The following is a 27828-nucleotide window of genomic DNA, read 5'->3' as shown; positions in this document are numbered from 1 at the left end:
CCTTGCTTTCCTCTCCCTTTGAAAGAAGACTGTTGCAGTTCCTAGTTATATAGAGAAGGCTTGTAGACAAATGTGTGTTTTTTTTAGTATAGGTTAGAATCATGGTTTATGTAGCATGAGCAGAAAGTAGTATCTGGTTGCCAGTAGTCTTAAGGTTATTCGGAGACAGGGCGTAGCTGGTCTTTATCAAATGTGAGCTATTATCAAGAGACGATGGTCCATTTTTTCTATAGCCAGTCACCATCCAATACGATTCATTACTAAACAATACCAAATACAATGTCATCAGACCATCTTGATTCTGCTTAATGACTATCCCAAAATGATAATTGCTCCCAGACATAAACAGCACTACAGCAGGGCCAAACAGATGATATAAATGTGCAGTATAAATGCACATAACTTAAAAATAGAACAGTTCAGACTGTATCAGATCTTCTCAGTTACCAGTAGTTGTGTTCTTCAGATCAAATTTGCCCGGCCTGTCACATTTTCGTTCTAGTAATCTGTATTGCAGTCTTTGTTAAAGCACACGTATAATAGGCAGTTGGATTTGATATACTACCAAAAACAACCATATGGAACCCTCTTCATCACCCTCCACTCCCCCCCCCCCCCACCCACTGTCCCCCTACACCCCCACCAATCCTCCCTTGTGACCCCCAATATTCTCATGCTTTCTGGAGGAATAGATCAGCAGGTCTTGTAATATAAGGTAGATAAGACCCAGTGTCTTCCCCTCAAGTATAGTGGGGCACCCCTGTTGCATCTGTGGCCATCAATCGGAAGGTCTTCATTTTGTGTGCATGTGCCACTGGCCCCTGAGTTTCTGAAACCACTCTTCATCTGCCATCTGATAGGCTCGCTAGTGCCCATGCCTTTTGTAACCACCTGCTCTTTTGGATGGCTCCATTTTAACGTTTTGCAAGTAAGAATCTGATATTGTTTTTCCTTTACTTCCTTGTAGCGTGTAGATAGATCAGGCGTGTTGTAATTTGAAACATGTAATCTTGTTTATGTCCTATAGTACGTCATTCAACTAAGCTAACAATCAGACATATCAACAAAATGTTTGTGCGTCTTGCTCTCCGCAGTCTCTCCTGCACGGAACTCACACATTGTAGCTATTCTATGTAGCCAGATGGGTATGTGATGCCATCGGTGCAAAACATTTAGCAGCAATTGTGTCCCTTGTGCTTGTTCAGCTTTATGTCATTGTAGGATGTGCTCCCATTAATCGTGGAATCGTCAATTGTTCTTTCCACCATCCCTGAAAAGGATGTTGTGTTTGGGGCTCTCATAACTTGGGTCAAAGGCATCCAAATCCAAGATGTCTGCTTCCGAAATATATAATTTACCAACTACTTGAAGTTTCCCCCGGATGCAGTTCTATAGAACAGAATAACTGACATACCATATGTTCATGACCACTTCATGCCCAATTCACAAATGAATAGATGCCATTTAGCTAGTATTATGAAATGTTTGCATTTAGAAATAGTTCAGTGTTCTGGGTGGGATACACCTGTAAGGGTTGAATTTTTCTTGTTTAGGCTTGTTTTTCATTTGCAAATTGAAGGGAAGCAGAAGTTAATTTCCCTGGAAAGGAAACGATGTCTCTAAGAAAATGTTTTTTTTTTTTTTTTTTTTTTTTTTTTGTTTCCTTCGGGGAAGTAAAAAGATTAAGGGCCTGATTACAACTTTGGAGGAAGGTGTTAATCCGTCCCAAAAGTGACGGATATACCACCAGCTGTATTACGAGTCCATTATATCCTATGGAACTCTTAATACGGCTGGTGGTATATCCGTCACATTTGGGACGGATTAACACCTCCTCCAAAGTTGTAATCAGGCCCTAAATGTGCTAATGCAGATTTTTGCTACATTTATGGATGTGGAAATTTCCATCCGAGTAAGTCATAGGTTTCAGGTACTCACCACATTTTCCATCCTTTGCAGGCTGTCTTAAGATAGGATTACTGAGCAGCATCCTATGACTTATTTTTGTCAACCTTAAATCAAATTTAAGCTGCTTAGATGATTGCTTAGTGCTGGTGATTTTTGGTTTTGTCACATAAGGGAAATAATCTCCTTTTGTTTCTAGCTTTTCCCTGGTTCGGCTTGGATATTGGAGGAACACTGGTCAAACTTGTCTATTTTGAGCCAAAAGATATCACAGCAGAGGAAGAGCAAGAAGAAGTGGAAAACCTAAAGAGCATCCGGAAGTATCTGACCTCCAATGTGGCCTATGGGAGTACAGGTATTCGGGACGTGCACCATGAACTGAAGGATCTAACCCTGTGCGGGCGGAAAGGCAATCTCCATTTTATCCGCTTCCCGACCTACGATATGCCGACCTTTCTGCTGATGGCAAGAGACAAGCACTTCTCAAGCCTACACACATCCTTGTGTGCTACTGGAGGTGGAGCATACAAATTTGAAGAGGATTTTCTCACAGTATGAGTTTTCAGCTTTTATAGTAGGGCAATACACTTTCAAATAAATTTAGTTTTTATTTGTTAAATGCTGTAGATATTTGTATTTTACTATACAAATTTAGTAGTAATATGGACATTACCTTTTCCACCTACTTCTTAAATCCCAACCTTTGTAATATTTATTGAATGTCCTAAGCTCTTGAGATAGGAGAAATAATAGGTTTACGTGGCATGGTGGATACAGCACTCTTAGCCTTTCTCATAGTATGAGTTTGGTCAAGTTTGAAATAGAGCGAAATCTTTTTGAACATTTTTGCCGGATTGCCCAGAATGTGAGGCAGCCCACAGGGTGGAGAGGAATAACAGGGCAGTTCTGATAACGGATTGTGATGAGTTGCTTGAAAGATAGCTAGCATTAGTGGTATCATTCCTTTTTTTTTTATTTTTTTTTTTTAGCACAATTGTTTTGTTTTTTTGCTGTACATAACTTGGTAAAATTCTTACTTGATACCAAGAACTGTACTCACATGGATTTCCCTCAGTGGTAGGCAACTCCTTTCAGTTCAATAAAACAGGAGCTTGCCCAAATACTTACATCTGATAGTTGAAAATGTTGTTAGTTATATTGTGTGCATTTTAAAATGATGAATTTACAAATTGCCAGGTTAGTGTTGTCTTTGGGATGTTATTAGTGCTACTTAGAGTTGTCTTTGGGCAGTTATTACTGCTATAGTTTCAACTCGGTATGAGGATGGTAACAATTTACATTTCTATCTAAAGAAAACTGCAGCACAAACCTCTTGTCTCAGACTCCTGGTTCTATCCATGTGGAGCTGGAGCCTCTGTTTTACATCAATGAAACAGGCCCACAACTGTTCGAGCTGGCAAAGGCTACCTTTTTAGCTGATGTTAACTGTGGTGGAATAATCCTGTGGTTACCTCTCGTAACCAGTGCTCATGGTTAATTAATTAAACTTTAATAGGCACACCAAAGCACTATTACTGTAAATTTAAGACTTCACTGGAGCTCAAAAACAAGTGTTGTTTCTCAAAGAAAGATACACTTTATTAGAAATGTTTATTGGTGTAACATTGCTAGCTCGGCAGGGGAGTAGAATTTAATAAAATATTTACTTGCCCTTGGGACAGGTTGCTTCTTACATCTATTTATCATGTGAAAAAAAAATCTACTTGTTCATTTGGTGCCATGTAATTGGGCAACAAATTATGACAACAATCTTATTATGTTAGAGCTTTGATAATATCCTCTCTGATAATGCCAGTGCTACTACTATAGTAGGGCATGAATATGTGCAATTTCAATCCCTACTATAGCAATTTTCTTATTTTGCAAATTTTTTGCAGATCTACATTGTGGGGCTGGAGGAAGCAGTAAGCAATAGTTCCAGGACTGGAATGCCTTTGAGCCTGCAAACTTACTAAATTGCATGTTCAAGGATTTTTACCAGCTCTTCTCTAATCTTTTCACATACTGAGAAAGACTTACTCCTGACAAAGGCATAAGTAGAAGTTCTTCCAGGATTGGGGAAAAAAGTGGTTGGAGGGAAAGTGAGCTTGTAAACGCTCAATAGATTTTCACATGAGTAAATCTGTGCATGTGTATCTGCTCGTGCTAAAATACAGTTAACAAATATTTTCTAGGAGTACGATTTCCTGGTCTACTTCTGTAAGTTCTTGTGAATTCATGAAATCCCCTAATTCAAAGACATATACCATGGGTGCTCTTTTGTGACTTTCTTTAAGAATTGTGTCCCTAATTGGGTCTGGCATTAACCAAGACATTTTATTTTTATTAAACTTCAGTTTCTCTCTATATCTATCTATGGGTTGACTTTTCTGCTCTTCTACAAGGAGCATATTGGCACACAGAGTAGTTTTTGTTCAGTGCCAGGAACTACTGTGGCAATCGGTGGCGTAACGAAACTGGAGGCCCCTCAACCCCTGCAAAGAATATGGGGGGGCTTCAGACTCACTCAATGCAGGGGCTATGCTGATGGGGTAAACCGTGGCACCGCAGGGGCTGTGGGGCCTTTGTTACGCCACTGGTGGCAGTGTGTGGCTTTTTGCTAGTGTTCGTTACAATAGTGAGACCCTGGCAGCTTTCACAACAATAAAGTGTTACAAAAGCCTTGTCAAAACATGACACACATTGACGAAACCAAAAAACTCACAACAAATGTTGGATCGGTTAGCTTTGCCAGTGCTTATTTATTTTGATGCTTCTCATAATCTTGCTGAAAATTGTTACACCGATTTTTCCATTTGAAATATTTTTGGGAAATACTAGCACATTTTACTTACTGATGCTTCAGAGAAATTGCACCTACAATTTCATAATAGTGGAATGTTTTTTTTTCCTTCTTGCATTTTTTTCTGAACATTTTATTTTGAAAGCAAAGAATCCTCACTCTTTCTTACAAGCTTCTGCAAACAATTGCATCTAATCAGAGCTTTTTGGGAGCATTATACTTAGTCTCATATTGTTAAACTTTTCAAACAATTGTGTACATTCTCTAATAATAAAGGCTTTTTCATTAATGAGCCATAAATAAAAGTTCGAACAACATTACCATATGAACACAAATATTACCTCAACTGCAGACATTTCCCTTCTTTGTAAACTGACAGCCAAAGGGTTTGTGCTGCATGTGGTACTTGTCCCAAGAGCAAAATAAACACGAAAACTTGTTGACCTTCACCCCAAACAATATGTCCTGGGTGACAGGCTACAGGAATTCCACAGTCCTGCTCACCAGTCATGTAGTTGAAAATACATCACATTAAACTTAAGCCGCAAAAAATAGTAAAGTTTCCTCTAGTATGCAATAAGCACTTGTCCAAGACATATTATTATTGTCACTTAATGTGAAATGTTCCTGCACGGTAACATGTATCTTTTCTCTTTACGACAGGTCAGCGACCTCCAACTGCACAAACTAGATGAACTAGATTGCTTGATCAAAGGAGTTTTGTACATTGACTCTGTTGGCTTTAATGGACAGCCTCAGTGCTACTACCTCGAAAATCCAAGAGACCCTGTTATGTCTCAGAAGATAGCTTACAACCTGGAGAACCCATACCCTCTCCTTCTGGTGAATATTGGCTCAGGGGTTAGCATCTTGGCTGTGTATTCCAAAGACAATTATAAGCGGGTAACGGGGACTAGGTAAGGGCACGAGATCTTATAAATGTGTTAACCTCTTGTAGCACTAGGCCAAAGTAGGTGGTACTGTTGTTGTAAAAGTAGTCATTTTGTTTCTTGGATGTGCTAATACTCTGATATTATTCTTTGTTCAAGTCTTGGTGGAGGCACATTCTTCGGTCTTTGCTGTCTGCTGACAGGCTGTTCAACATTTGAAGAAGCTCTTGAAATGGCCTCCAACGGAGACAGCACCAAAGTGGATAAGCTTGTGCGGGACATTTACGGGGGTGACTATGAACGGTTTGGATTGCCAGGCTATGCTGTTGCATCGAGGTACACAACCTGTTTTAAACTAAAAATGTCTGAAAAAAATTTAATTGGAATTCCAATTTTGCACTACTTATGTTGATGACCCTTCTTATGTTGCTTTGTGAAGCCTTTTTCTGCTTGCAGTTTCATATTTTAGGGAGGAAGGGGCTTTGAAACTTTACACAATTTGCTTTTTTTTGGATACTGCCTGGTTGGATAATTTATTTTTCTTTTAAATAGAATAAATGACAGCAAACTTAAATTAGCATATGAAACCCAATAGACGTTTGACAGCCAGGTATTTTCCGTCCCTTACCAGATGAGCATGGTACCTCTTGACTCTCAGATATTTTGCTTATTAGTGACTACAAAAAAGAATAGATGTAGGGCTGCAAAAGCAGCACGAACTGCTGTGTCTTTCTCTCACTCTCACTCTTGCCCTCATTAAAGAAAGATTAGGATGGCCTCACCAGTGCTGGAAATGGACAACCCAGCACCAGAATACAAGTTTTATTAAAAGAAGATTCTTATCGAATTTCGAGTCGGAGCACCTCTGGGGTTGAAGTGCTGGGGATGTTCAGTTTTGGGCCTGCACCGAGATCTCGTTCATGGCCACTGTGAGCAGAGAAAGGTCTTCAAACGCAAGGAAGAGTGATCTGTAACTGCTGCACAGCGTCGGCCCTCCCATTGAGCACTGCCAGTCCAAGGGAGGTGGAGGTCAGAGTGGTGGACACTTTGGAAACAGACATTGAACAGTTGTTGTGGAGGGTGGAGTGAAGGTTTGAGGCAGCTCTGACGAAGCAGCAGAATTTCAAATCCTGTCTAGGAGGAAATAAATCTGCTAATTAGAGCTCTAAAAAGCACAGAAGGGCCAGGCCTGAGGGCATTCATAGTGGGAATGTTCTGAGAGATGGACACTATGAAGTTTGACTGGACAGGATACACAGAGTGGGGTCACATGATCTGGGACACAGCCGGGAAGCTTGCAACATCCCAGGGACATTTCGTTGCTTTTCAGAGATAGAGTACGTTTTGCAAGCCCCGGTAGCCAAGGTGAGGTTTCTTTTCAATATTGCTCCTGCATGATGTTCCAAGATGTCTTGCAGATCCCCTTGCAGAGGACAATAGCCTTCATTCCCATCACCGAAAAACTTGCAGTGAAAACATCAACTGTATATAGATGTATCCTTTTGGCATCGCCTGCAAACTCGACAGCAAGTGCATTGCACACAGTACTGTCAAATATCTGTGGCATACGACTTATTTAAATTCCTGCCCCAAGAAGGTGATGCAGAGAGACCCAGTACATTTTCTAACTGATCTACTTTGTGATCTAGGTATTTTTTTTGCATACCCAGGAGTGCCCACAATCTGTAGTTAAGTTCCATATTCTGGGATCACGCAGAACCCCTGCATAGAAGTGATGATCTGTATTGCAGCCCACGGTGTCAGTATTATGTCCATACCCCTATGTGATCATAGGGGAGATACTTGTGTGGGAGGCTATTGATGATGTACGAGTGCAAATCTGGGATATCGGTGTTAAATACTGCATTTGTCTGAGAGCGCTTCCCTGCCAATGTTGTTTGAGTTTGGGGCAGTACCACAGAAGATGGGTTAGCATTCCACTAGCGGATAGTTGTCTTTGTGAGATGCTACATATTGATTTGTGCTGTGGTGTAATACTAGTGTAATGTGACTTTCAAAATGGCTTCTTTGCCTGAGGCACCAGTTGCGAATCTGCGTGTTCTCTAAACTATGCTGGACTATCCTTCATCAGAAAGGGTGCGCTCTAGTTCTGCCTCTCTACTCTTTGCATTAGTATGTCCCCACGGCTGCCAGCATGCAATAAGTTTCTTTTTTAGTAAGAACCCTATTTTCGAAACGTGTAAGAGACATGCTGGCATGTGGCTTAATAGAAGCATGTGTTTATTGCTGTCTTATATGAAAGTATCATCTATTGTTCTCGGCATCCCCATAGTCCTTCTCAATTTGTTTGAAGGAATGGATCCCTTCAGAGTTGTAAAAGTCTTCTATCCTTTTGCTTTTCGATTTTTTTCCATTCCAAGTACGCATATACGACGGAGCACAGAAGCCAGGGTTGTTGATAATGGGGTGTCAGCGGGGAGAGCATGGATGTGAGACCCTTCGAGATAATTGCCTTTCCCTAATGGGCTAAGAGCGAACCTGGTGACCGGAGTGGAGTATACACCCCCTGGTCTGTGTTTTAGTCAACCATAACACCTTCCAACTGGGCATTCCTGCGATGTGTTGGCCTATGGAGCACCAGTGCTTCTCGGATACAGCCCTGTTCCATTACACTGTATATCTAATTTGAGCTGCTAAGCAGTAGTTTGCTAAGTTGGGGATACCAAAGCCACCCACCACCTGTGTTAGGTAATAGTGTTGTTTTTTTTGCCATTCTGTGCTGTTTACCCTGTCTGTTTTTCAGATGTTTCTATAATTTGTCTGTCGCACACGGGGAGTGGCTGGTGAGGGCTTGAGGGGAGAAGGGGGCCTTTATAGGATGTTGTCTTCTGTGTTTAGGTCCTCGTAGAAGTGTCTGAAGGTCTGGGCAGTATCTTTGTCCTCTCTTAGTTTCTCTAACTTGAGATGGTCAGTTATGTGCCTCTATCCATATTGTGTATATTAGTCCTTAGTTTGGAGGTGAGACGTTTCCTTGCCTTCTATCCCCCCCCCCTTATAGGAACACTGGCACCTGTAGAGTGTATTCTGGTGCCTTGTGGTGTTTCCTTGCCAACAAGGGCGGTTTACAGACCCTATGTGCCCCTGTTCATGTGACATTCTGGCCCATGTGCTGCACTGATTTATCCAGTGTCAGGCACACGATTAAGGTCTCTTACTCCCAACTCCCTCCTGCCACCCAAAATCACGACCTCTCTGTCTGGAGATGTCATGACCTTTGATAGAGCTTCTCTGAAGAACAACTTCTAATTCTAATTGAAGGTGTAAATCGTTGATATGGTGAGTGTGTGGTTATTCAAAGATTCTTCATGTGACAAGTGCCAGATGCATAGAAGCTGGATTAAGGCCCCTTAGATTGAAGTTTAGGAATTTAGTCATATGTGTCACCTCGAGTCTCCACCACAACTGGCCAACCTGTTCCTGGAAAGCCAACACGATTTGATCACTATTGGGTATGCATGAAGTGTGCATGTTCGAGGTTGTATGCTCTAGGGATGGGGGAAATCCCAATTTTAAAATCCGAACTCAATACAACTTATGTAACACTTCTTTTTTGAGGATACCTTGGTAATTTTATCTTTGCTGACAGCTTGTGGGTTCTCTGTCTTGAGTGGATCAGCTCCTTCTCAGATGTGGTACATCCATAATGTCTTGCTTTCTCCTGGATTAATGAAAGACAAAGGGTGAACCCTACCTTTATTTCACTCCTTTCCCAGTTAGGACGTTGGTTGCATGTCTGAGGAGCTGCATTTGCAGTGTGTTGAATGACGACCCTTGCTGCAGCAAAATCCTCGCTCCCTTAAAGGGAATGGCACCAACAGTGCGGATCACTGCCAAAATGTCTTCCTTATGCTTGAAGCAGTGGACACTTGTCAAAATGTCAGGGATTGTCTCAGTGATTTATGTCATGGTGGATGTCTGTCTGTTAACTCTTGCCCGGGGGCGCAATGGGCATGTGGGCCCGCTTTTCATACCCCTGGGTTCTTTTTATATTACAGAAAGGGCCGCAGACACGTGGGCTGCCCTTTCTGTAATGCAGGTCGGACTGGCACATAGATAGGACCAGTGCTATCACAAGAGGGTGTTCCCCCATTTGCATAGGGGCGTGGCTCCATGCAGATGAGGAATCCCTTTGCCTCTGCACCCGTGCTGAGTGCGGGCACGGAAGAAAGAAGCCGCCAGGAGGCACACTGTCAGTGCTTCCCCTGCTGGCAGCCCTCTGGAGGGGAGAAAGGGGGCCCTATAGACCCCACGGACATCCCTTTGCAGACGAGGGCAGTCATTCACTGCACCCGCCTGCAAGGAAATTTCTAATCTCCCTTAAAAGTGCAGACTGGTTGCCACCAGCACAGTGAAACACGGAGCGACTTTAAAGCACCCGCTTTCGTGCCTGCCCTGGGGGACAGCGCATTCAATATAATACGATGCGCTCTCCTTGTTTGCGTCGGGCGCACCTTTTGAAAGGTGCGCCTGGCGAAAAGAATGTGAGTGCGCTGTATTCTGTAACACAGCCCCTGGTATCCCCAGAACCCTCTAGCGTGGGTACATGCTGAGTCAACTTCGCCACCTCCTGGTTCCTCTGGTTCAGGTATTTTGAGACATCCTTGGTCAGCGCCGCAAAGTAATCGCTGAGGTTGCTGAATAAATCTTACGTAAAGGAGTTGGTGTGCAGTGCCTCAGCAGCTCTTTAAGATGCTTTCTATGGGGAAGCATTGTGGGTTTCACCTCCGTTCATTTCAGAGACCATCATTTTACTGAACAAACGCACACTGTAAAGATCTTGGTTATCGATATTTCTGACAACTCACATTTTTTCTGGTCACCTTAATTAAAGAAGCACCTGAATGGAAGCTCACCATCAACTTGGCAGCCACAAAATTACGGAGGAGAAGGATTAATGGGGAAAAGGAGGGCAGACATAACGAGGACCTATAAGCTTAGCCGAGGGAGCTAATACACCTTAGCTAATAGGACTTGTAAAGGGTAATCCAACAGATTGCACCCTCGAGTAATGAAAAAGGAAGTTGGCAGTTTGTTGCAGTTATCGGACTCTGTGGGCACTCATTTACCTAAACTACTCCGTGGTAGAAGGAAGACAGATTATTTAATAAAAAAATGACTAGTAATTGCACTATATTAGTGAAGTAAAGGGATAAACTAGAAGAATGATACCTCCTTATACTCTAGAAGAGATTACTCACCCTCACAACAGGACTCTATTGAGAGGACTAATCTTCCTGTACTAACGGTGCAAAAAAAGAGAACATTTGGATGCTCCCTTTGCAAAAGGAGGAGGCGTGAGTGTTGATCACGGCCTTGATGGGTAACAGAGTATCCGGGCCTGATGGCTTCACTGGAGGCTATGACATTCGGCTGATCCCAAAGTTGATGCATCTTTTCAATCACTGCGCTGAAACTAATGTTGGTACACCATCTATGGGTGATGCCATAGTTATGTTTTTTCCCCCTAACCGAGACTTTATGCCTCATACAAGCCAGTTGCTCTGCTCGGTGTGGATGGCCAATTATACACCAAAATCTGGGCTTCTGTTTTTAAAAGGGTTTACCTGATGTAATGTGCGCTAATCAAAACGGCTTCCTCTAGGGCAGACACTCATACGATAATATACTAGGGTGGCCCACATGGTTATGAAACCAGGTTTTTCATGGATGGCTGGTGTTATCTGAGACCAGTCTTGGAACATAGGGCCAATGGCTCTAGATAAATAGCTATGATGGCGAGCAACTGTCTGCCCCATGACATGAATAGTGCTAGATGGCCACCTTTCACAACCGTTTCATTTGTATAGAGGACAAAGACAGCGGTATCCCTTGTTACCTTTGTTGTCTGCTCTTCCCATTTTTCCTCTGGCCAGCCAAATCCGGGGTGCCCCAGATATTATGAGGATTCCTTTTTGGTGTGAATGAGCACGACATACTCTTATGTTGACTTTCTTCTCACCTTAGGATCACCTGGCACATCACTCGCAGAGGTGATTCGATAATTGAAAGACACTGATTTGGTGACAAGGTACAAAATTAATTTATACAAACCTGAAATTTTAAACTTGTCCCTTTTTCTGGAGAAGGCACAGGCTCTGGGAAATATTTATCCTTTTAGAAGGGCAAACTAATATATATTATAATGTCTTGGGGTCAAAATCACACCAAATGTAGCATATCTACTCTAGGTAAACTTTCTCTCTGTTAACAACCATTATAGAAAGGTCTTGCAACACGGTCCTCCCTTTACAATGTGTGGAAGAATAAATGCTCGAAGATAATTATACTGCTTAGGCTTCTTTACTTATTCTATGCTCTCCCCGTTTCAGTGGGAAAGCCATTTTCAAACATCTACAGAAATCAGTGATAAAGTTTGTCTCGAATAATGACAGGCCAGGAATTCCTCCTCAGCTACTTCAAGTGACTAAACAGAGGGGAGATATGGCTCTTCTAGATTTAAACATGTGCTGTGCTATAGCACAACCCTCAGTGGTTTCGGAATGGTGTACGTCTGAATCACACAAAATCTGAGTGCATATGTATCATGCCGTTCTAGGTAGACCTTTTTGGGATTTACTTTGGATGGCTAAAAAAGAGAGAAGCCCCCCCCCCCCTACTCAGCCCTCCCCAAACGCTTATTTGAGCTCCCCATCAGTCCACACGTTGCATATGAGAAAAAGTGACATTTTATCTTTCTACTTCTCATATATGCCAAGTCATTTTAATAGTGAGTTTACCCCAACTTTGAAGGAAGGTCCAGATCAGAAACAGAGAGACGAGAGGTGTAGAATAATTCCAGATTTATTTCAGGGAGTTTGGGTTACATCTTTCATTGTAAAACGGAATTCCAGCTAGTTGAGTTGGACAAACCGTGGTATGCTCAGCAGCGACATTGGGTCCTTGGCCCGAGAGTTAAAACTGGGGCCACCAGAGTAAGACACCCTTCGATTCTGTAGTGCCTAAGCTGCTAGTTCCAGAGGAGTCTTAGAAGGCTTTTGTACGGCACTTTTAGATGGCTCTTCATGACCCTCCTGGACACACGTTGGGTTAACAGATCTCACTGAAACACTGATAGCTTTCAGGAAGGGTCATACACTTAAGTACCACCTGCAATTCTCTGCTATTTCTAGCTTCATGTCAGTCAAGATTGTTAGAGTGAATGCAGAGCACAGGGTAAAAACACTGGTAGTGTCCATAAGGATCATGTGTGAAGGAGGTGGGAGGCTGGAAGGGGTGGTAGGGTGGTTAGGTTTTACATGACACACTGTATCACAATAGTGCAAATATTGAGAGAAGGAAACATGTCCAGCACGAGCCTGTACTAGTTATCGTGGGTACCGGATAAACGGTAGAAGAGCATGATGGTGATGTTTTGAAAAGGGTGTGAGAGGGGCTTGTAAGAGCTACAGGGAGTATTTGATGTTGACAACATCAGTGTCTCAGGGCCAGATGTAGCAAAGGTTTTTACCCATTCTGTGTCTATGGGAAAAAGTGTTCATACATATGGCCCTCAGTTCCTCTCAGAGATCAGCTGCAGATAGAACACTGGTGTGTTATCAGGGAAGGGAACAACTGGTAATAGAACTAATGGGATAACAAGGAGGAAGGAGACCAGTTAATTCCAAACTAAATGAGACCTGTAAGAAAAAGCATTGCAGTATTAATATGAAGGTTACAACACACAGCATCTGCTTTCTTGTGGCCACTCGTATCTGGCACTGTTTCTAACCCAAGAGTTTGGATAGCTCCCAATGCAGTATTCTGTTGACATATTTAATTTAAGCATGTCATTTACTTCTAACATTCAGAATCTTTTTTTTATTTTTTTATTTTATTTTATTTTTTTTAACAATAGCTCATTTCTAATTCTGATAATGTTTCTTTTCTCCAGCTTTGGGAACATGATGAGCAAGGAGAAAAGAGATGCTGTGAATAAGGAGGACCTGGCCAGAGCCACTCTCATCACCATCACTAACAACATTGGCTCCATAGCCAGGATGTGTGCCCTCAACGAGGTTAGCATCACCCTTACCACCCTGATGACTTTAGAGATTTTAACTGCAGTACTAGCCCCTAGATGTTTATTCGCTGACCTTACCAGACGTACATTTAATTTTGTGCTGCAACAAGTAAAGAAAGTTAGAAAAAGCAGCGTGTAGTAGAGGTGAAACAGCATTGCATGTACCAAATGTTTTCGCACTCCATCAGACCCTTTTTTTTCATCTTGTGTAATAAATCTAGAAATTGTTCGTTGTTGAAAGTTTTGCATCCCTCGACGTTGTTGGGAGGGATGGAAAGCGAGGTGGCATTTAAGTCAACTTGGGTTTAATCTTTCCAGCATGGTTGTATTTCTGTAGGTTTGGGGTTTGTTATAATATTCAGTTAAGTTTCTAAAAAGATCCACAGTCACGGTGTTTACTGTCTACATTGCTGGTCTGCCTAACGGTATCTTTTTCCAAACAAACTCATTGCTTCTCTGGTGCATCCCCGGGCGTGTGACTGGGACGGTCCTTCCAAGCTCCTCGCTTTCAGCTTCTTTACAGTGCTGCCTTGTAGGTTTCATGTCAAGCAGCATTGTACAGGGCTATGAAAGAAGGGTGCTCGCTCTCCGGCTGCTTGTGTACCTGATGCAAGAAAGGGCATAGAACATAGCAGACCAGACCGTCCAACACTAGGGTTAATACACTATGACCAGCCCTACCCCAAATGTGAAGCCCATTGCTTGTCCCAATAAACACCGTAGCTTCAAAATTGATTAAATATAGACCCATACTTTGGCTATAGAGGTGTAACAACCGCTGTTCTTGGGAGTAGGCGGAGGGGATGTTTTCCAAGATTTTTTTTTAAATTTTTTTATTTAAATAAATTCACTTTGACACCTCCACGTCACATACCCTTCTTTCATTTTAAATGCTGCGGGCAGTGCTGACCCGCCGGAGAGTTGGAGCTGACCATCATTAATAGGAGCAGGTGGCATGCTGCCAAAGCCTCCAGCGCTAAATGAGCAAGGCGGGGTCTGTCGGTACGTTGATTTACCAAAAGCCCGCACGGTAGCGGCTGTGGTTTTAGTTGTAAGGTTGTATATTTCAATTTTCTAGCGTTCTTGGTTAAAATTGCACCTCTTAGGATACTAGGTTATTTTGGGTGGCTTTACGTAAGATTATGCAACATGCTGCTACTCTTACAGAGGTCCTGATAATCATTTTTCTTTCAGTGTAAGTAAATGCAGCTCTAACTTTTTTATTTTTTTATTTTTTATTATTGAATGAAAGATTCAGATGTAAAATCTTGCAGATATTAATAATGTGTAATTTGTAGATGTTCTAAAGGCGAAGTAATTTAAGGGAAAAGCAATCAACGGAAAGTTTTTAAGATTGCACCTCTTAACTTGTCTTAAAAGTGTACGGTTAAAAATGTAGAGGTGCAATTTTTATATTTTTTGGACCTTGTGATAAAAGCGCACAGTGCTGTATTTGAACATGTTTGCGTCTCAGTCACATGTATTTTATTTCCTCTTCAAAACGTGCTGATAAAATTTTTTTGAGACACGTTATTGGTGATATTGTTAAAAAGATTTTGGTTGCCGACCAATATAAAGTACTGTGCTACAAAAAGGCCACCGTATCAACCTGTCCCACTGTTAATAAAGTATGATTGCTCGTTTATGCTTTTTGTCACCTGACGCAGGTACCTTTTTGAGTCAATATTAGGTGAAAAAGATAGTTAATCATTTCAATCATGCTTTGTTAATTTATGGTGAGTTAAACATGCCTCTGTTGTTTTGGACCTTTGAATGAGCACTATACCAAAGTAGACCAGTTAATAATTTTCTTGTGACATCATTTATTAACTTGAGTTTCACGTTTGTCTTATGATGGTGCATTCTGGTTTAGTAGGTGCCTATTGGCCGAACATCAACTGTTCAGATGATTGGCAATGTTGGACAGTTATGTCAGAACTGGTATTAGTTTTAGGTTATCTAGGATTTTGAGAACAAGTGGTCGTTAGATTGAATAATCGTAAGAATGTTTAACCTCCCATCTGTTTTTAGCTTTAAACCTACTTTTCTGGGAGTGCAAAGAGGCTGTTAATGGCCGGATCAAGAGCGTAGATCATCGGTTGTGAAAAGGGAGGTGCTTAAATCTGCAGTCAGAGGTGTATGTATGATGGTTCTGATTTAGCCCTGTCCACTTGCTCTCGTAATCTGATCCAGGCTGGACGATGGCCTCACCCTTCACAACAAAACTAGAACTCTTTTAGAAGTTTTTCCACAGGAGGGGCAGTTACTTCTCATCGTTCATATCCCTCTGAAGTTACACTGGTTGTGGCCTCAGTTTAATACCAGCTGTGTCCATTCTGACCCTTGACTTGAACAAAATAAAAAACTCCGGTACACAGAAACATGCATTGTGCGAACCCAACCCAGGTCAACAACAGTTTGGAAATCATGTCTGATCTTTTTTTTGTTTTTATAAAGGTAATTTAGCAACTATTCACCAGAACCATAAAACTCACTGTTAATGGTTTCCCTGTGCATAACCCATGGGTTTATCATAATTCTAGTTCTTTCGGAAGGTGTTGTAAAACCGGATGCATGATAAACAACCTTGATGAGATATGAGATGTACTGCTTTATTTATCATTATTGAAAGACCTCTGGTATCAGAAAATCCTGTGACTTGCGCTTTCTTCTAATATATAGAACATAAACCGGGTGGTGTTTGTTGGTAACTTCTTGCGTATCAATACCATCTCGATGAAGCTTCTGGCGTACGCTTTGGACTATTGGTCGAATGGACAGTTAAAAGCCCTTTTTCTGGAGCACGAGGTAAGTGTGTCTTTACGTACATCTACACCCATGTGCAGTAAAGCTACCGTTACAGTTTGGACCTCTTAAGTCAGATGTACTCAGTGATGAAACTTTATTGAGGTTTTAATGTGACCAATCTGTTTTCTAGTATACCACGTTCTTAAGACTTACTGTGAACATCAAAGCGTGCTGTGAATGTTTTAAGAGCTGTGACGCCTTTGCAAATATTTTTGTTAATGTCTAGTGCTACAGTCCATAACTGCTTCGGTTTGTATGATTTATTGACCCAACAAGTCTAGTAGTTCTTCTACAACCCTTCTTCAAACCTGATTACATACCTCCATGTAGTCGGATAGGGTAGATGACTGCTATTGCACAATAATAATAAAAAAAGAAACAAAACCCTTGTCCAACATGTAATACTCTGATATTTTTTATAGAAGAATCTATCTACATGCAAGTCTGGGATTCCAAAGCACAATAAATATTTTCTAATTTGAAAATAATTTAAACAGAATATGCCAATACGAAGCAACCTCTATATGTTTTGTTTTACGTTCAGAGCATCCATTTTAAACCATTTGTCTTTAAAAAAAAAAAAAAAAAAAAAACACCCTGTAGTAGGTTAAAACGATAACAAGACATAGGGACAATCTGCTCCTATAATAAGGTTGTAGTAAGAGTGGAAGTGAAGTGTTGCTCACACTTGATAAGTTCAGCTCCTGCTCTGTCCCAGTCATCCCTGCAGAGCTGTTTTGTTTGTTTCACACATTGATCCAGGATCCCCAAAATTGGCAAATTTTTCCAGAGGCAACGCTTAATTGGGCTATCCAATTTTCATGGATTTCTTTTTTTTTTTTTTTTTTTTTTTTTTTTAAGTCCACTCTGTATCCTGCAGCATTCTTTTGGATATTTTCAAAACTCATTTCTTATTTCTATCACTACTCCAGAGTAGTTATGCTTGACGCATGTCCCTTATCTTGTGGTAAGGGGGAATTATCACTGGATCAGCATGACTGGTGTGTTTACCAAGTGTAAGCCTGAGAGACCCAATGGTAAACTGATGGACAGAGTGTGCGTTCATCTCCTTGCTGAGGTGTGGACCAAACACCATTTGGGTCCTCCTGTTACTGTTTTACAGCAATGTGTACAGTCCTGATTCTCCGCTTAGGCCCTTGCTGTGACCATATCCGACCACCTGATTGGTCCCAGAGCAACCCTAAGTGCAGTTGAATGTTAAATGGAAGCTGGCACCTTGGGCATTTTGCTTAATTTTCAACTCTTCCTGCTTTGAAGATGTTGCAGTGGCCACTGATGGAGAAACTGATACATTTAAAAATCTCATACGAAGTTCCCAGTGCCATTTACAAGTAACAGCTGGCTCAGTCATTATCAGAATAACAGTAACCTGTTCACCCTTCGGCACACTTGTAAAGCTTCATCCAGAGAACAATTGCAGCCAAAGCATTATAAAATACCAACAGAATTGTGCAGTGTGAACTTTTTTCTTTTTTTTTTGTTTGGCTCAAAGTATCACATTTTGTTCTGTCCGAAATAACTAATCTGCATTATATTGCATTTCCTCTCTGGAGCCCAAATTCTAGTTTTGGTGGATGAACACCAGGTTTAAAGAACACATTATGCCTTTTTCAGGTTCTCCTCTAAACATTTCACTGCTAGATAATTTTTGAAAAATAGTAGGAAAAAACAATCATTTTAGTTGTCACGTTAGTGACAACGGTTTTATGTGTAACTTCTCATCATGATGGTCTATTCACATAAGCTATATACCATTACATTTACTAGACCCTTCTGGTTGTGGGGAATATAGAGGGTTTGTGGGTTTTCAAGAACTTGAGGTACCCAGAGCCAGTAACTGAGCTTCACCGTGCAATGTTTTTTCATTGTGTACCTGGTATAGAGTAATTCATATAGTAAAATATAAATAGTGAAAAATAAGTGTCAAGGAAACCTATGTATTTCTGAAATAGGCACAAGAATTAGAGTTTAGAAGCAGGGGCTATTTGCATACCTCTGAATTTGTGGGTACCCATAGTAGCATGTGAATAAAATGGTATTTCTCAAAATTACTTCTTTCTTACACATTGTCCTACATTTGCAAGGGGAAATGCAGAGAAATACAGGTAGCAGTAACACTTGCTCTACTATTCTGTGTTCCCCTAAGTCTCCCAGTATAAAATGGTACCTCACTTGTGGGGGTAGGCCTAGTGCCCGCGACGGGAAACGGGCCAAGACGCAACATGGATACATCAAAATTTTCCATTTAAAACCAACCCTTTTTTTGCAAAGTTGGAAGCTGTGGGTTTTGGACCCTAGCTCAGCTGGCACATGGGGAAACGTAGCAAAACTGTACATTTTTAAAAACTAGGCACCAAGGGAAATTCAGAATGGGGTGACGTAAGTGACTCGCACCAGGTTGTTTTACCCAGAATCCCTTGCAAACCTCAAACTTTAACTAAATAGAACTCCTTTTCCTCACATTTCTGTGATGGAAAGGTCTGGAATCTGTCCAGAGCCACAAAACTTCCATTCAGCAGTCTCCCAAGTCTCCCAATAAAAATGGTACCTCACTTGTGTGGGTATTCCTAGTGACCGCGACAGCAAATGGCCAAAAATGCAACATGGATACCTCAAATTTTTCTATGCAAAACGGACCTGTTTTTTGCAAAGTGGGTAGCTGTGTTTTTTTTTTGGCCATATCTCAGCTGGCACCTAGGGAAATCTAGCAAACCTGTAAAGTTTTGAAAACAAGACACCTAGGGGAATCTAAAATGGGGTGCCTTGCATGAATCCCCTGAAGCTTGCTTACCCACAATGCCCTGCAAACCTCAAACCTTGCCCGAAATCATGCTTTTTTTCTTAAATTTCTGTGATGAAAACTTGCAGAATCCACACAATTCCTACCACCCAGCATTTCCCTACTTGTGCTTATAAAAATGTTAAGCCACTTATATGGCTCGGCCTAATGCCAGTGACGGGAACTTAGCAGACCAAGTACAATGGGAGCCCTTGCGTCGAGACTCCTATTGGCATCGGTTGGATATGTTCCTGTGTAGATTCTGGAATTTTCCATCACAGAACTGTGAGGAAAAATGTGAGATTGTATTCAGCATTTGAGGTTTGCAGGGCATTGTGGGTAAGAAAATGGTGTGGGATGGATGCAAAACCATCCTGAATGCTCCCAGATGTCTAGCTTTCAGAACTGTCTGTCTGGTAGGTTTTTCCAGGTGGCAGCCTATCCAAGCCCAAAAAGTGCAGCCATTCACCATTGCAAGGGGATGATACTGAAGTTAGCCAAACTCTCCTGGCCTAATTTGTAAAAACAACACCCAAAAGAATCAAATATCCTCTTGCTTGCCATTGGGATGAGATGCTTTCGTCCGCATGGGAGCAGAAAGACTGTTTACCCATTTTTTGAGGGGGTGAGGGCATGGCCATGCCCATGCTGAGCAACTCCCACCCCTAGAAACAAAAAAGTAATCCCAGGTGTCTAGAGAGCGTGCCCCCAGGAAGGGCAGATGGGGGTAATTGCCCTCATCTGCCTCCCCGGGGTGGGAGGCAGAATGACTGTTTCCCCTTTGCGGCGGACGGATTGCCATGCTCGGACTGGGCTGCCCCCATAATTACAAATAATAATGAAAAAATAATTATTCCCTGGTGTCTAGTGGGCTTTCTGCCCCCGAGGGTTGCGGGGAGCATGGCCATGTGCACCGACAGACATTACAGTGAAAACAAAAATGCCTGAGGCAGCTAGGGAAGCTCTTCTCCCAGCCCTCAAGGCTAAAAAAGAGGAAAAGAAATCAATCTACTGGGAACAGCGGATGAATTTTTAGAGTTGTATGCAGGGGTGGCTCGGAGCTGTCCTGCACACGTGAGCACCGGTGTGGAGTATGGCTTCGAGCTGTCCTCCGCATTGAAGGGGTTCCCTTTGACAATAATTTAACTGTGTTTAAAATGTTAGTGCCCTTTCTCTGTAATTTGTGTACCTAATGTAATCTTTCTTCTTCTGTCTTAGGGCTACTTTGGAGCCGTAGGGGCTCTTCTGGAGCTGTTGAATACATGATGGCTACTGCTAAGAAGCTTTTTTTAATGCCAAAGAAGTACATAAAATGAAATTGCTCCATCCGGAATTTTCAAGAAATTTCAAAAAAGTTTTAGACAGATGTCAAAAAATATTCAGGAGTTTTTGGAAGTCACTGAGGCCTTTTTTTAATATAGCATCATGTATCTGAATGTATGTTTCTATATCTTCCAAAGTGATGATGTATACTCACTAGCTATTTTTTTTATCCAGTTTTATAATACGAAAGTCATGCTGTAATTAGTGTTCCTTTTGAAGTATTGTATTCCTTTCAGCTACCTAGCTTTGCATCACTGTTAAATTTATATTTTTCCTTGCCATCCAAGCAAACCTCTATCCACAACTCAGCTAGGCATGGAAAATACCGATTTTCACCCATCAATCAGCTGTGTAGTTCTATCTTTTAGTATTTCCTGTTAAGTTTTATTTTAGTATACATGTGTTGCAAGGTGATTTGTTGCATCACATCACGCTGAAAAGGGAAAGCATACTATTTTATCAGTTTTTCATATTTGTGTTACAGTAGCTACTTTTAATTGTATTGCTTTTTCGTGTTTACATTGTCAACATTTCAAAAAAATGCAGTTGTTTAAAAAAACTATAGTATAAATTTTGAGAACTTTAGTTTAAGGTGGTTATTTTTGTATTCATTGAGTATTCTAAAATCTGTTACTTTTATTTGTTAGTTTTGTAAATTGGTGTTTACGTTGCACTAATTCAGTTTTAAGTATTTTATATAATCTGAATCGTTTTTTCATATTTGCCATTCTTAAGAAGAAATAAAGAATTGGAAGAAAGATCTAAACAACCACTCATTTCTTCTTGTGTTGAATAACATTGTACATGACCTCTTGTTCAAACTTTGTGTTTAACTGTGCAGACCAGTTTTATGTAAAATATTAGATGTGACTGAAATTAATGCAGAATTTATAACAAAATAACTATATGACTTATACAGTTGCACAACTACCTGTAACAGTATCGCATATAAAGTTGCATGAAGACTTGGCTGCAGTGGCGTTGGATTGCCAGTACAATATAGCACAGTATTATAAGACCGTGTTTTACGAACTAAGGAGCTGTGGGGCATCTGGGCAGTCTTTGTAACACGTACAGCCCTTTGTCCCTGAACTTCAGCCAGATCTTGCTGTGAACTCCTAGACTACCAAAATCATCTTCTTAGATGTTGACATTCTTTGGAGATAGGTGAGTAAAAGTTTACACGTAATGAGTGTACATATATTTTCAGGCAGTGTTGTTCTTTTATACAAGTACATTATTCAAAGTTTAAAAAGACGGTTGCAGTCAAACCAGCCTGGACAAAGCCAAGAGCTCTGGCATGTTAGTATGATGAATTTGAGCTCCTTTGTTTACAGTGAAACAGTGTGAAAATAAACAGATATTAACATATTCAAAACCTCACCTGTTTAAGCAAATCGGATTGGGAGATACTAGTTCTGGTACAGGTTTTAAGCCTTGACTTGAAGTTCTCCAAAAGTTCTTTCAGCATTGGTTTACCTGCTTGGCTGCCAGTCGGCGCAGTGTCCTGAGCAGCAGACTACGGTGATGAGGAGCAAGCAGGACCATTAGAGCAGCGACTGGTGTAGAGAAGCTGGTGGACATGGGGGAAAAGTGTAGAGTTCGGCATTGGAGAGGAGCAACTGGTAGTTCTCGCTGCTGGGTGCACCCACTATTTGAGCCGTGCTCCAGCAGCAATGTGGGGGAATTGATGGATGCACCTGCAAGAGTTGTTAAGGTACCACACAGGAGGTATTTTCCCCTCAGCCCCCATCTTGGTTAGCACCCAGTAGCATCCTGACAATCTGAGTGGAGAAGGAGCATCCTGACGGTTTCTGAGATTTGCCCTGGGGCCAGATAGTGGGTCTAGATGGGTGCCTGCTCTCAGCACTGGTTTTCAGTCAGGCTTAGCACTGGCATGGATCACCATTCTCTACACCAATCCATGCTTTGGGCAGTCATTCCATACAACTGTCCTCAAGTGGGGTCTAGTAAGGCAGTTGGTCAGTACGCTGGTCTGTTGCCAACCTTCTCTTTCAGAAGTTTGTGCTTCTCCACAGTGAACGTCTGGCCTATGCTCTTGGGAGGGCATACAGTTTGCCTGTGGTTAGGCACAACAATTCCATTACAAATAAACATAATGCCACATTTCCCTCTTAACTGTCATTTTTTTAAATTCAGTAACAGTACATGGCACTCTTGATTTTAAAGATCTGTGCGTGTTTAGCTTGTAGTTGATTTGCAGTCATTCATTGGACAATGGGACGGCACGTCAGTCATAAATAGTGCTTTAATAGCCCTATTCTCCACCCCTTCTTTTTTTGCCACACTTTGTTGACTTTAATGACTGTGGATTCATTATTGAATGTGTGCGCTTGTGACACCGGTGACCAACTCCTATAGGATCTAATCAAAACTCTTGTGATAAATTACAATTTGCCCAATTGAACAACCGCGCGTAATGATCAGCTAAGAAGATTAGTTATCTTCCGTGTTTGATGAGATGCAGCTACATGGAATGATGCCTTAAATGTATATATTATTGTGAATGCCACTAGTGTTACATTATTTTTTACCATTTATCCTAAGAAGGCCCAGAGGGTTTAAATGCATCAACTTCTGGGTAGGTTAAACATAATTTCTAAAAAATAAAAAAAAATAGGAAACTAAAAGCAGACTTAGGTTAGCCATTTGACACAAAAACTCCTTCTCCAAATAAAATACATTTTTTCCTTGTGAGCAATCGAAACATTATAAAACGTAACCATTGAGTGTGCCTACTTGCATGCAGCATGATTCCACATGTATAATAAAGTGTAAACATGTCTATACTGAAAGGAAATAATGCAACATGAATTAAAGTTAACATCTTCACATGTTGCATACTTATACACAGCTTGTACTGTGCAATGATGGTGGATTAAAAAAACGGGTGATGACAAGGACCTGCTGGCTTACAAATATTGGATTGATTCCTAGCTGAGATAATCTACTTTACAATAGTCCTTGCCTAGCTGGGCACAGGTACCCAAATGGAAATTAAGGTGGAACACATTTCTGGGTTCAAAGGGCCAGCCTAGATCCTTAGGGTGGCAGGTGGGGACTCAAAATGCCACTCGGAAGAGTGCAGGTCTTGTATTTTGGTATCCAATGAGGGTAAAGTGCATCTTCCTTAAACTTAAAATAAGTTTCATAAAGGGTCTCTTGAATGGATCAATTTCAGTCTTGCAGCCAGTCAGGTACTTCTTGCAGAGCTTCAGTTGTCATCTTTGAGCCTTGAGCATAGGGCTGCACATTCCATTTGCTGTTCTGCACTCTGCATTTATGAAAGTAATTCTTCCTTCAGGCCACTAAATGACAGATTCTATCTGAAGTCAGCCAGTGAGGTAAGCACAAATACATTTCCCTCCTAATTTGAGTTTTGCCATTCAGAATTAGACATAATAATCTAGCTACAGTGGTGTAGGCATGGGCGGAGGTGATGGATGTACAGGGCCAGGACATGACTGGGGTGTGGTTAGTGGTAAAGTGAAACATGTAAGAATTTAATATGTGCATGTCCCTACAGTGAGTAGCTTCCAAAATATATTTTCACTGTTAGGCCTGTCGCTGGTTCTATGATGAAAAAGCTTAAGTTCAGTAAATGTCTTAATTTTATTTTTGTTTGAATCTTTTTATTGATTTTGATTTACTTGTTTTACATCACAACCAAATACATAAGCAGCAACTTAAAGCACAGTTACAACTGACATGCAGCACAGTAATGATGTACATACAATGTCTACTGGTGTTAGAGGGTATTTTAACTAGTTGATCAAGCAATCGTCAGGTTACATGTGATTGCAGACTTAAAATTATAGCACTAGAGAATAATCATCAGTTTTTTAAAATCTCTTCTGAGGTTACTGTTGGCAACAGTGTTTCTGTTTGGGGGGAAAATAGTACATACTGTTTTCCTGCAACAATGTGTCATCCAAGAAAGTCCGGATTTAAGCCCTCCCTGGAGTGCGAGGGTCAGATGTCGATCACGGACCCTCATGATAACTGTCTCTGGTGTCTCAGCTCGGACCACAACACCTGTTCTTCGTGTCCGAATAAGCTAAGGAAGGAGAAGTGAGGTCGCCGAAAGCCTCAACCTTGTTCGAATTCGCTGTCTCTTCACTCCTCGAAGTAGTGTTAAGAGGAAACACAAGAAGCATCATCGTCACAGCTCTGTCAATCTTCGCGAGAGGTATCTCTGACGCTGGTGTCTCCAAGGTCAACTGAAGGCTCTCTGGCTCCATCTCCTGTGGCTTGTATGGCATTGCTTTCGAGTCCAGAAAGATCACTGAATTCACCCCTGCCTCCCAATCTGAAGCCAGAAGTGGTCTCTCCGACTCCAGTTCTTCCTCCTCGACAAGAGCAAGAGTGCCCAGCTTTTCCTGCTCCTGGAACAGATCCTTCCAGCTTCCTCAATGCTATGTACAGCATTTTTAGCAGGGCAGTGACTCATCTGGTGCGCCTGCGGGCCCCATGGATCCAATGTCATTAAACTTAAAATAAGTTTCATAAAGGGTCTCTTGTTGAATGGATCAAATTCCCTGGGAGTTTCTTGGCGCCGTACCAGCAGACTCAGTATCTGCCTTTCATGCCAATGGCCCAGGTACCCTGGCCTTCTAAGGCGCGGAGGAAGGGACTCCTTCACCGACTGACACTCAACAGAAGTCAATGGCGCTGATTTCACCCTTGCCGCCGTGGGAAGGCTCCCTGCCAGCATCTCATCATGCGACTCCTGTTCCTGTGGATTCAGTGGTTCAGGTGTCAAAGTCCCCAGTACTGATTCATTCTCCTCTGGCGCTGCTGCTGGAGTTGAGACAGATCCCATAGAGAAGTTCAGTGGCTTCTGGAGGAGGAGCAATATTTCTGCTCACAGCAAGATCCTGAGCTTGAACGAGCTAAAATTAATTCACATGATCCAGATTTTGAGGGATTCTTGGATACTTCCCCAGAATGGGAATTGTCGTCACCAAAGGCCATGCCTCTTTCTGAGGTCACATTATATCATGTGGTGATAAAGGCTGTGGACATGTTGGCGTTGCCCCTTCCTCCAGCATAACTAATCTGTTGACATAAGTACTTCATTCTGCTTCTTCTGTGTCAGAAGCACTGTTGCCTTTTAACAAGGCTTTAACTGAACCTGTGTTGGACCTTTGACAGCAACCTTTGTCTACTCCGGCAATGCCTCGAGCCATTGCCAGAAGGTACAGGACTGCTCTCGGGGATCCTCTGTTTTTTAGTATTCAATCAGCACCTGAAAGCTTGGTGGTGCAAGCTTTCTGTTCTTCTAAGTTGATTCCAGGGTCCTTTCCAACTTCTCCAGCGGACAGGGAGGTGAAGAAAATGGAACCATCTGCGAAGAAGGTATTTTCTTCAGGTAGTATAGCTCTCAAGTCTCCCAATGCTACTTGTCTTTTGGGTCGTCATATTCATGCCTTGATGGTTTCTGCCAGGACAGTGATTCCAAAGCTGCTGGGAGAGGTTGAAGGACACTTTTCAGATTTGTTGAATGATGGGTGGCAGCGAGATAGGTTATCTAGTTGAGCCTGGACCCTGCTGAGTCTGTGGCTAGAGCAATGTGATCCTCATTCGCCACGCGAAGACCTGCTTAGCTGAGAGGTTCTGGTTTTTCACCTGATGTACAAGTTGCACTAAAGGATTTGCTTTTGATGGTGCAAGACTGTTCACGCCAAGGCTGATTCTGCTTTGGAAAGTTTTAAGGGCATCAAAGGAACAGTGAGAACTATAGGCCTTCAATCTCGGCCTAGAGACTACTTTTGTAAGTTCCGGGGGTTTGGCCGGAACTATTCCTTTTGTGGCAGGCCGCAGTTCCAGCAGCAACAGTCCTTCAATCCACTTTACAAGTCTTCTAGAGGGCGTGGTAAAAGCAGACATTGAGGGTCCGCCCATCAGCCTTTCTCCTCCTCGTCCTATTCTTCCTCGGCTAACATCACAGGAAAGCAGCCCTAATTTCACCTTCTTAGAGCATGCTTTACCAGTGGGAGGAAGATTATCCAAGTTTTTAACACAGTTTAGGTCCATAACATTAGATCTGTGGGTTTTCAGTGTAGTAGAAAATGGGTATGCTCTTCCCTTCCAGTAGTTTCCCCCATCTTTCAACTCCCCAAGAAGGTTTTTGTTTGGAAGACCACCTTTGGTTCCTCCTACAGGAGATACAATCCCTACTTCAAAAGGGCACAGCAGAGTTGTTTCCGGAACAGGGTCAGGGATATTATGGTACGTCCTGATTCCCAAAAAGGATGGAAGTTTGCAGCCTATTCTAGACCTCAGCAGAATTGGTTCCTCAAGCAGGAGAAATTCAAAATGCTGACCCTGGCAAGGTGCTTCTTGCGTTGGACAAGGAAGACTGGAGGGTTTCAATCAATTTCTAGGATGCGTATTTTCACATCCCCATTGTGTAGTTGCACAGGAAGTATCTCTGCTTTCCGTAGGGGTCACAACATTACCAGTTTGTAGTCCTCTTGTTTGGTCTTACTCCTGCACCTGGAGTCTTCACAAAGGTGATGGCGGTGATCGCAGCACATCTCAGAAGGTGGGGGGGTACTAGTATTCCCTTACCTGGATGATTCTGATGTTTCAGAGTGGAGCAATGGGTCCAGTCCTGAAGGTCTTGCGCCTGCTTGGTCTGATACTCCTGCATTCCGTTGGTCACCCATGCATATTGGCACATGAGGGCCTTACAGTTGTGCCTTTGCAGGCAGTGGTTTTAACACAACAGATTCCAGAGACTCGGTCAACATCTCCACAGACACTACATCGGGTCTTAATGTGGATGTCAGTCTGTCTCAATGGAAGCCGTTTTGACCTCCACCTCTGGTGGCCACAGCGATAACAAATGCCTCCACTCTAGGCTGGGGAGCAAATCTGGGGGATCTGGAGATCAGAGGACTGTGGCCTCCGGAGGATCAGTTATTGCACATCAGTCTGTTGGAATCATGGGTAATACGTCTGGCTCTCAGGGCCTTCCTCCCTTCCATTTGTGGTCTCAGTGAAGGGCTTGAATCACAACACAACCACAATGTAGTATGTCAACAGATAGGGAGTTGTAGGGTCATATATTCTCTGCAGAGAAGCTCTATGACTGGTCCTTGACTTGTTATTGAATTTGCATCTTAGGAAATCACATGGCCGGAGTTCTGAATGTACGTGCGGACAGTCTGTCAGCATTTTTTAGATGATCACAAGTGGTATCTCCATCCGGAGGTGGTGCTTCACATCTTGC

At 42.0% G+C, this 27828-nt stretch overlaps 1 protein-coding gene across 2 annotated transcripts in view; it reads left to right on the top strand.

Annotated features, from left to right (window-relative positions):
• PANK2 (pantothenate kinase 2) overlaps nt 1-21339 on the top strand; it is a 35840-nt gene extending 14501 nt beyond the window's left edge. The window contains exons 2-7 of one of the 2 annotated variants that reach the window (XM_069204741.1): nt 2105-2457; nt 5372-5625; nt 5758-5934; nt 13511-13634; nt 16322-16447; nt 20466-21339. In XM_069204741.1, coding sequence (XP_069060842.1) covers nt 2105-2457; nt 5372-5625; nt 5758-5934; nt 13511-13634; nt 16322-16447; nt 20466-20513 — 1082 coding nt within the window. In that variant the 3' untranslated portion in view covers nt 20514-21339. Of the gene's footprint in view, nt 1-2104; nt 2458-5371; nt 5626-5757; nt 5935-13510; nt 13635-16321; nt 16448-20465 lie in introns of those variants that run through there. The other variant, XM_069204750.1, reaches the window with a different exon arrangement.
• Nucleotides 21340-27828: the final 6489 nt, after the last annotated feature.

This window comes from Pleurodeles waltl, chromosome 1_2 (assembly GCF_031143425.1).
Source record: "Pleurodeles waltl isolate 20211129_DDA chromosome 1_2, aPleWal1.hap1.20221129, whole genome shotgun sequence".
NCBI classification, from domain to species: domain Eukaryota; kingdom Metazoa; phylum Chordata; class Amphibia; order Caudata; family Salamandridae; genus Pleurodeles; species Pleurodeles waltl.
Note: the sequence above shows the minus strand (reverse complement) of the source record. Positions and strands in the feature narration are given on the sequence as shown.